The sequence below is a fragment of the Macrotis lagotis genome, chromosome 3, assembly GCF_037893015.1.
Source record: "Macrotis lagotis isolate mMagLag1 chromosome 3, bilby.v1.9.chrom.fasta, whole genome shotgun sequence".
Lineage (NCBI taxonomy): Eukaryota > Metazoa > Chordata > Mammalia > Peramelemorphia > Peramelidae > Macrotis > Macrotis lagotis.
The window spans coordinates 279,393,567-279,403,802 of NC_133660.1; the positions used below are offsets into that span (position 1 = coordinate 279,393,567).

General features: G+C 48.0%; 1 protein-coding gene across 1 annotated transcript in view; it reads left to right on the plus strand.

Annotated features, from left to right (window-relative positions):
* FGF3 (fibroblast growth factor 3) overlaps window positions 1–8,712 on the plus strand; it is a 9,107-nt gene extending 395 nt beyond the window's left edge. The window contains exons 2-3 of the mRNA XM_074231642.1: window positions 2,770–2,873; window positions 8,272–8,712. Of these exons, the coding sequence (XP_074087743.1) occupies window positions 2,770–2,873; window positions 8,272–8,712 (545 nt within the window). The remainder of the gene's footprint in view (window positions 1–2,769; window positions 2,874–8,271) is intronic.
* The last annotated feature ends 1,524 nt before the right edge of the window (window positions 8,713–10,236 follow it).

The following is a 10,236-nucleotide window of genomic DNA, read 5'->3' on the forward strand; positions in this document are numbered from 1 at the left end:
AGGGCGCGAGGCTAAGCCTGGATCGGGAGCCGGGACGGGGCCGGACGGAGAGACAAGCTCTGGCACCGTCCCGGTGGCCGGCGCCTCCCTCAGAGCCAGGCTGAGGCGTTGGGGGAGGGATGGCGGAGCTCGGGTTTCGGGGGGTCACTAGGCTTGCAATGCTCCGGACTCTATGCTTCCCCACAGCAGACTGGGGAGCCCCCAGGCCCTCTCCCTAGCTCCGGCAGCGCTGTGACCTCCCTGGAGCTGCCCTTTCCTACGGATCGGGCGCATTTCGGGGGCACTGGGGGGCTTACTCCTGTGAGGGGAGTGTAAAGATGAATGTACTCTCTTCCTCCTGCCCCCGTTCTCGGCTCCCCCCCCCCCTCTTTATTCACACACACACACACACACACACAGAAATACAGACTCAGACAGACACAAACACACACACACTCAGACAGACACACACCCACACACACTGAGACAGACAGACAGACAGACAAACACACACACACACACACACACACACACACACACACACACAGAAATACAGACTCAGACAGACACACAGACACACAGCCTTGCTCCCGGTCCTCACTGTCTTGCCAAGCCTGTGGCGGGGGGCAGACGCCCCATGTACCCCTGGGGAGGGTCGGTTGGACCTTGGAGTCTCCGGGCTCCCCTCCTCAAGCCCCCCACCCCCTCAGCTTACCCTGGTAAGGGCCTTGCCACTTTCGAAATAAACTGGGGGGAGCAAGGGGGGTTATTGAGAGAATACGCAGCCAGGTTGGACCTACCTGCCCAGCCCCCCCCTTTCTTGTCGATCTTATTCAAACCCCTCCCCAGAAACCGCAGGGTGGGGGGGGGGTCCTCACCCTGCCTCAGTCTCACTGCCAGGCTCTTCCACCACCCACCACCCTGTACCGGAGAAGATCACGGCGGTCCAACTGGGTAGATTGAGTGTGGGGGAGCTGGCAGTGGGACGGGGCCAGAGTCAAGAAAGGAAAGTGTGGGGAATCCAGAAACAGGGGGACGGAAGGAGGCAAGTCAGCCCCTGGGGCCGGCCTGGCACCCTGTGTGCTGCCAACCTGGGCGCTGACCAGGGCAAGCTGAAGGCGTGGACTCGGGGGAGGTCCGCAAGCGCTTCCATGGCACAGAGGCGGCTAGGGAGCTACTGGGGAGGAGGAAAGTCAGTGAGTTCCGAACCCCCTTGGAACAGTCCTTGCCTTTGGGAGCCCCACTCTAAGACTGGAATCTTGGACGTTTCTCTTCCCTGTGCAGGATGCAGTTGGCAGGGCACAGCGTGGGGGGGGGGGCATGGGGATGGGGCAAGATTCGTATGCAGAGCACGACTCCCCAGTGCCAGCAAAGTGCATAGAGTAGAGGAGGAGCCTGGGGTCCGGCTGGCAGATGGAGGCCGGGCTCCAGCAGGAGCCCCTACTCTGGCCAGGGCCATGCGGAAGCTGCGGAGGGCTGGCTGAAGGCGGCGAAGGAAAACCGCGGTTTCCTCAAGGAAACCTCCAGCCACCAAAAGGCTTTTTTGAAGCATCATCCTTCAGACTTCATTAAACTGGGTGATAGAAACCAGCTGTCACCCTCGTTATCCTCCGGGGCTCAGGAAATGAGGCGCTGATCAAGAATTTGTTTGGGGGTGGTGGGGGGAGAAAAACATTTCCCACATATGTGTCTGCCTCCAGGTGCCAAAAGGCCTCCCCCCCCCCCCTTTTAGCCAGCCCCTACATCCTATTACTGAGCTCTGAGTCCTTGGTGTGGCAAGAACCAGGAAGGTTCAGGGGCTGGAGAAGCTCCAGGTTTCCGGACCTTTCCTTCTAATTATTAAGGCCAGGAAGGGTGATGCTGATGATGATAGCTACTGAGACAGCTTCAAGGGGCGCTCAGGAAGGTCATATCCTTTGCCCCTTAGCTCTGCTCACTTGGCTCCCCACAGGGTCCCAGGTTCATTTCAGTGGCTTCCAGCAGATCCCCAATTGCACAGTGGCCTGTATTCTTTGTCTTCCCATCCCCCCCCCAACCCAAAACAGAATCACTTGTCCCTAGACCCAAGGAAAATGTTATTTAACTCTTTGGCCTCTGATCCTGAGACAGAGGGGCCAATATGACCAAGTCCTGCCTTTCATTGGATTCTGGCTCTCCCAGATATCCTGTGATAGCTTCCAGGTCAGAATCCCTGGTCAGAATCCAGGTCAGAATCCAAAGCACTTAGGCTTGGACCCAAAACTCAAGGGTGATGCTGATGATGATAGCTACTGAGACAGCAGTGTAGCCCACCCCCTCCACCTTCCCCTCTAGCAGAACTGAGGCCATTGTCCTCTAGAGGAGACCTTTGCTGCCAATCTTAGAGAGTCAAGAGCTCTTCTGTCCCTCAGAGCAGCATTATAGGGATTTAGACCTTTGTTTTTTCTTTTTCTTTCATTTTTTAATAGACACAAGGGATTAGGGGACTGTGGTTCAATGTCAGGGCCTGGCCTTGGAAAGCTTTGGGAGTCTCAATTAATCAGCCAGGAATGTTCCTCCAGAGTAGGGGCCCCACTTAAAGCAGGTCCTTCTTTCTTTGTTGACATGCCTCCTTAGCTTTAGAGAGTCCCCTGGTAGGTGGTTTTTCCCTCCCCCAGGGGATTCAAAGTTATTTTATTTTGAAGTTATTTTAAAGAGTTAGGGAGCCAGGCGGTCAGTGGGGATGGTGTAGACTTCAACTCCTGGCTGGGCAAAGGGGCATCCCTAACCCCACAACCGCAGGGACTCATTCTGCTATGTTTCTCTTCCCAGGTATCCTAGAGATCACAGCAGTGGAGGTTGGAATCGTGGCCATAAAGGGGCTGTTTTCTGGCCTCTATCTGGCAATGAACAAACGGGGAAGACTTTACGCCTCGGTAAGCCTGCCTTTGATAGATAGAGCAAACTCTGGCTTTGCTTAACTTGAAACCCAAGCAATGCCTACTCAAATGAATTTGGGGGTTGCTTGGCCCATTTGCCAAAGGGTTCCAGAAGGTAAAAAAAGAGAAATGTGGAGAGAATCCTGGGAGCCTAGAAGAGGAACTGACACTAGAATCTAGGTCTTTCCTGGGCAAGCTGGACCCACGTTTTCTCACCTTTCAAATAAAGGCTGGGTTGAGGACTTTGGAATGTCCCGTCATCTGAACTAGACTGAACCCAGAGCATCTGTTTCTGGAGAGGATTGGTACCGTGGAGCCGCTATAGGGGAGAATTATAAGTATTTGGATTCAAAAGACCTGGATTGACTGTTTCTGAATAGTCGATCAAGGAGCATGTAATTACCAAATGTCACGTGCTATACTAAATGCTGAGGACCCAAAGGAAAAGGAGAGGAGGTCTTGCCCTCAGGAAGCTCTCATTCTGGGGGGGGGGGTGATCAAACGTGGCTAACTAGGTACCTAAACAGAGGAGACAGACAGAAGATAATCTTCCAGGGGAAAGGATGGGCTGGGGAGAAAACTAAAGGGAAGAGGGACCTGAAAAGGCCTTTTGCAGAAGGTGCAATGGAAGCTAAGTCTTGAAGGAAGCCAGACATCCATCCTGAGAGGTAGGGAGGAGAGTCAGTCAAAAGTTCAGGAGGCTGGAAATGGGATCTAGACCACTGTGGCTGGGTGTAAGAAGACTGGAAAGGTTGGAAGCAGTTGGGTGATTTGATCCAGAGAGTAATAGGGAACCTGGGAAGTTTACTGAAGTGAGATGTGGGTGACATTGGCTATGGCTTAAGAACTAGGTTGCCAACTTAAACTGAATGTAAGATGCAGTAGAGTGGAGGGATTTGAGGCAGGAAGACTGATAAGAAGACTTCTACAAGAAATTGCTAGGGGAGAGATGATGAGGATCTATGAGAGGGGGGGTGGGGAGGAGGAGAGGAAAGGGAAGTAGGGTGACTCTGTGAACTGAGAAAACTAGGGGAGTATATTCAAGAGAAGGTGTGAAGGTAGAAATGGAAATAGCTTGCAACAGATTAGATACATGGGATGAATTGAGTCAAAGATAGCACCAGAGTTAGAAAGGACTCTGGAACCGGCTAGCCTAATTCATACTCTGCCCCCTCCCACATTCATTTGGCAAAATATTTTCTGTTGTTGTTTAGAGGGAGGCTGCTCATTTCATTCTTTGCTCCTTCCCAACTCAAAAATTCATTTGGCAAGAGATCTTTGTGTTGTTGCTCCAAGGGAAGCTGCTCATTTCACTTTAGGACAGCTCTAATCAATCCAAAGTTGGTCCTTGCAATAATCCATCCAGATTTATGAAGTCTAACCACTGAGACATCAAGACTAAATTTTCCAGGACTATTTCCAATTACTGCTCCTGATTCTGTTCTCTAGAGACAAGCAGAATGCTTTATTTTATTTTGTTTTTACCATGTACTCATCTACATAAAAGTGGTCTTGGGAAACTTGCTTTCCATAACTGAGCCTCAATTTCCTGATCATGGCCACCCTTGATCCACTTTGTGCTGAATATCCTCTTTGGACTCTTCCAGTCAGTGGTGTACCATTATCTTCTCCATGAGAGAGAAAAGAAAGGGGGCAGCCAGGTGGCTCAGTGGATAGAGCACCAGTCCCAGAGTCAGGAGGACCTGAGTTCAAATGTGACCTCAGACACTTCATAATGACCTCTGTGTGACCTTGGGTAAGCCACTTAACCCCAATGCCTTGCAAAAAAAAAACTTATAAAAAGAAAAGAAAGAAGACCCAACTCTAAAGGATAAAACATGTATACCTGTTTAGTCTGCTGGTTAGGCAAAATGATCTTCATCCTTTGGACTCCAGCTGTTAGGAGAAATTAATGACCTCAGGTGAAAGGGATGGACCAAAGCTCATTCTAGGATCATTGATTTCTAGCTCCAAGGAACCTCAGAAGAAATTTAGTACAAATCTCTTCATTTTACAGATGAGTAAAAGTGAGAAGTGACTTGCCCAAGGTAACTGGAATTCAAAGACAGGTTTATGGCTTCCAATCTCACCCCGCCTCACCCCTCACCCACCCCCAACACAAAAGCTTCCCAGTATAATTGAGATGAAAATATTTCTTTCCAAGTATGCCCTTGACAGTTGTGAGTTTGGTCATCTCCATCGTGACCCTGGTTTTCTTGGCAAAGATACTGTAGAGGTTTGCTATGTTCTTCTCCAACTCATTTTATGGATGAGGAAACTGGGGCAAAAAAGGATTAAGTGACTTGTCCAGGGTCACACAGTCAATAAGTGACTAGGCTGGATTTAAACTCAGGTCCTTTTCACTCCAGGCTTGATACTCTAACCCAAGCTGTCTTGGGTACCCTAGTCATGAGGTAGGTGCTTTAGCTGTTGGCCCTGTAGTCGCTAGGTAGCTGTCCCAAGGAAAGGGAGCTTTGGAAAGGAAGAGTTAAATATATCTGACCTGGTGAGGAGAGGATGAATGGAACTTGAGGGAATCAGAGTTCAACTAGTCTTTCAGACCCTGATATGGGCCAGGCTGGGCTAGTTGATGGGGAAAGGCAAGATAAAACAAAAAATAGCTTATCTCTCCAAAAGACTATCTTCTGTATTGGCTTAGTCGGTCCACATTGGGATTGACTTCACCCTAAGAGCAGGGAACACGACCACCCCCCTCCACTTCCCTCTTGGGGTTCTTCTGGCAAGTGGTAGACTCTTGTCTTCTTCAGAAAGAAAACCCAAATCCAAAGGGTAAAATATGGATCCCTGTGTAAAATTTGCCACTGCCATCTCCCACAGCACTGACCTGGCTGGCAGGCTGCAGCCTTTAAGCAATGAGACATTTTCCATCTAGCACACAACCTAGACAATGAAGTCAAGTGTATGTCTTTATTTGAGGCCCATCCCTTTCCAATGAGATTTTCTAAGCTCAGATGAGTGTGGTGTCGAGCTGCAGACTGGATTTGAAAAAACTCTTAATTAATTAAGGATAATCAGATAAAGATAAAGCAACGCACACTCACGCCCACACATCTTTCAAACACATCCACAAATGCACGCTCATTCATACCTAGGCTCATATACATGTTCAGTCACACACCATCTCTAATCGACTGGCACAATCACACACAGACACTCTACACACCCTTCATATACTGGAACTTACACATATACTTCTTTTGCACACACCCCCATTCACACTCACACACAAACCCTCGTTCACACACACATTTACACATCCAGACTCATACTCAATTCACTTACAAACTCTAACTCTCATCACTACAGACACAATCATTAATGAGCCTACTCATTCACACATAGACACATATATAGACACTCTTTCACACATATCCACACATTCACAATTACTAATAACACTCATTAGCACATGTGCTCCCACAAATCTACACAATCATTATTTAATATTCACTCTTGCACATGCTCAGACACAAGTACAGACATGCTCACATGCATGAGACACTCACATGCATTCACACGAACTTTTGTAGACCTACACAAACATACACACACACACACGTGCATGCATGCATGCACACATGCCAGTCACTCAGACTTGAGGACTTTTCACCAACCTACTTAACTCGGTCCACAAAGCTAGAAAGTGTCCAGACTTACATTCTGATGGCCAGAGTCCTTGAGGAGTATCCTTCCAGAGGATTCCCCTAACCCCCAGAACTCATTCTAGCACATTAGGAATGTCCCCTGGCAAGTCAGTACCTCATTTTTTGGACAATGTCCATTGTCAAAGCTCTGGCTCTGATCCAGGGCAGACCTTGCCTGTGCCCTTCTCAGGCCCCAAATACTCATCTTCAAGCCTCATGGCTTCAGGACCGAGAAAAGCATAGACTTAGGATCACTCCCAATGTTCACAGTCTACCACATTTCTCTTCTTTATTTGAGAGAAAATCTTTATTAGGCTCATGGCCAAAAAGTGAGTTTTGTTCAAGGATACTGGAAAGAGAAGCAGCTAGACCATCCTCTCGCCTTCTCTGGGATCAAGGCGACACTTTCAATGGGATGGTTCAGGTCTGGTCTGACCCAACACATCCAGGAAGTCATCATTCTAGTAACAGATTAAGGGCTCCATGCCTCTAGAGACAGAGCTAAAGTCAAATTCCACAGAACTGGTGTCAGCCTTTCGAAGTGGCTTTCAGAGCTAGACTTTGTCTGTCTTCTCTGGGTTTTACCTTTTAAGAAGGGTTCTCTAGGCATGGTCTCATCTTATTAAAACATAAGCAGGACATTTATTGCCTATCTCATTTGACTAGAGGGGAAACTGAGGTGTAGAGAAGTAAAGGCATTTATTTGTCCATGTTGGCACAACCTGAAGCTAGAGCAATCCCTTTCCCAGTTCTTCACAATTCCAGGGTCAGCACAAGTTATGCTCATTCCCAGTTACTAGCTACATGTCCTTGGATCAGTCATTTCCACTTATGAGCCCCCGTTTCCTGACATCTAAGAGTGTATTAGTTCTGGTGTCAGTCACCTCATGTGTGTGTTGTCAAACTCAGACAGGATAATAACCCTGAAAGCTCCTGGTGATCGATAGAGAAGTAACCAGATTTGCCTGTCTCTTCCTCTTTTTAGTCACCTGGGGGGCTTCCTCCTTAGATTTAGAGTGGGAAGGGTTCTAGTTTAGAGCACGATTCTCTGGAGAACCCCTTTGAAGAGGCAATTCTCTTAGGGGATCTAAGCAACTTGCCTGTGGGAGCCAGTCCTGCTAGAACCCTCCCAAACCCTTGGCCACATCCCAGCAAAGGGCCAGGTCTGTTTTTGGCCTGCCTTCCATCTGCCCCCCTCCACCCACCCCCCCCCCCCAAAGTCAGAGATCAAGGAAACTATGATTTCACAGTGATCAACAATCTCAAGTCCTGGAAGGCATCTCAAAGGTAATCTAGTCCAATTTTACAAATAAGAAAACTGAGGCCCAGGAATGGTAGGCGTCATAGGTAAGAAATCCCAGATCTGGGACATAAATCCAAGACTTTTGGCTTCAAACTCATTGATCATGGAAAAGTTGTACTGTCTATGATTCTTGAAACAGCTAGAAATGTGACTAGAAAATCCTCTTGGAGTTCCCAAAGGTTCCAAGACCAGTCTGTTCTCCCCTCTCCCCACATCTGGGGCTGCATTCTTTTTACCTATTGATTGATTGATTGATTGAGTTCTCAAGAAGAGAGCTTTAACCTCATGCCTTTTCTTGAGAAACTTCTGCTTTGTATCAAAGTAAGAGTCTTCTCTGCCCCGCCCAGTGGGATCCAAGACCCTGCCCGCCATGGCAGCCTTTCCCCTTTCTGCTTGGCAGACCCTGATGGCTGTGATTCATTTCTAGGAGGACTACAATGCTGAATGTGAGTTTGTGGAGCGTCTTCATGAGCTGGGCTACAACACCTATGCCTCCCGCCTGTACAAAACCCCACCCAACGAGACTGGGACCAGGCACAGTGCTGAGAAACTCTGGTATGTCTCCATCAATGGGAAAGGGCGACCCAGGAGGGGTTTTAAAACCCGCCGGACGGAGAAATCCTCTCTCTTCTTACCTCGAGTCCTGGACAGCAAAGACCATGACATGGTCCGGCTCTTCTATTCCAACATTCGGTTCAGGGAGAGCCTCCAAAAGCCAGCAAACAAGAATGAGAGAAAGAGGAGACAGGGACATTTGCCGCCACCACCACCACCACCACCACCACCACCACCACCACCACTGGTTCTGGAAACAGAGAGGGAGACGACCCTGTCTGAGGTTCCCACACCAACCCCTCCTGGACACTGACCCAATGTCAACCTGAGTGGATGTCTTGTCCAACCTCCTCACTCCTAGTATTTTTAGACTCATTCCTGGTGGTTTACCAAAACACCATACCCCTTGAGGCACATTTCAATGGTGAGCCATCTCCTCCATGGTTTTCCATCTCACTATCTATAAAAATTGCATTTAAGAGCTGTAGCTTCTTACAATGTATTTTTGACTTCATTCTCCTTGCCCCCCAGGCATCCTCATGGGACTTTACCATTTCCTTCTATTTCCAGGAGCAGATCGAGGGATTCCCAACTGTTTGACAATAGAGAGGGGAATTGTCAATGGGAAGATCAGGAAATGGCTATATTTGGGGGAAAGGGGATAGGGAACAGTTTTCAGTTGAAATGACTATGTCTTTCTCTTGAATTTCATTTTGAGAAGCCATGAAAGTCCATCATGCCTCTCACCCAAAGGCAAGATAGCTAAGAGTCCAGTACTTGCTAGGGAAGGCTCCCTGATTGTCTCCCTATTGTCTCCGAGTCAGAGCCCAGATCTATCTTCTCTGTCCCACCTCCCCAATTCCATGCACATTCTCATCCTATGCTATCTTCATCCACATTGACCCAAAACTCTTCCTGAAGGTTAGAGGCACTCCTTCCATTCCTCTGACATCCCAGGGGTGCCAGGGTGTCCTCTGGGCTCTTGCCTTATTCTCACAAGATGAGTAGCTGGTGTCACTTTCTTTTCTGGTCTTGCACACCCTCCATCACATCTTTTAGGCCAGAAATAGATGAGTCCCTTCCAACAGCAAGATACATGACAGTGGACAGTTTGGGTATTTGGTATATGTTTAATGAAATTAATAAAAAAAGACCTTAAAAGACTTTATCTGATGTCTTTCCTAAACTAATTTTCACAGAACCTAGAAAAACACAGTATTATTTTATTGGCACCTCTCTGTCTGTGACAATAAGGTTTTTCATCTTTTCCTTTTACCCTTGTGTGGGTATGAATCAAAATGGACTGGTTTCTTTGCTACATGTTGCAATGTCCTATAGGAAATTTGCTCCATATTCAGCATGGAAAGCCACTTCTTGAACCTAGAAACTCTGGTTTGTTTGGGGGTTTTTTTATTTGTTTGTTTGCAAAACCCTGTTCAGTTTGTCCAAGTTCAACAAATAAAGATGTGTGAGCAGGGGTGTGCAATCGCTTGTGAGTAGGAATGTGAGTGAGTGTACGCTATATATCCACAGAGAGGGAGAGAATGAAGCTCTCCCTTCCATGTATTCCGAATGTTCCAGATTTTATAAGTGTGACATCTGAGTTCAGATATGGGACAAAAGCCCTGCAATTCCACCTTGGCCTAAGTCCTTCATTTGTTCATTCCTGCATTCATTTAACAAAACCTGAATGATTTCTTGCTCTGCAGAGGCTTGTGCTGAGCTCTGATGGAGCTCTCCAGCTCAGAGGGTTCTTGCCCACAGGGAGCTCCCCATCGGATGGAAACTATTATTCCCTTGTCCTCATGGCTCCCTGTCATGGGCACATGTTTTTCAT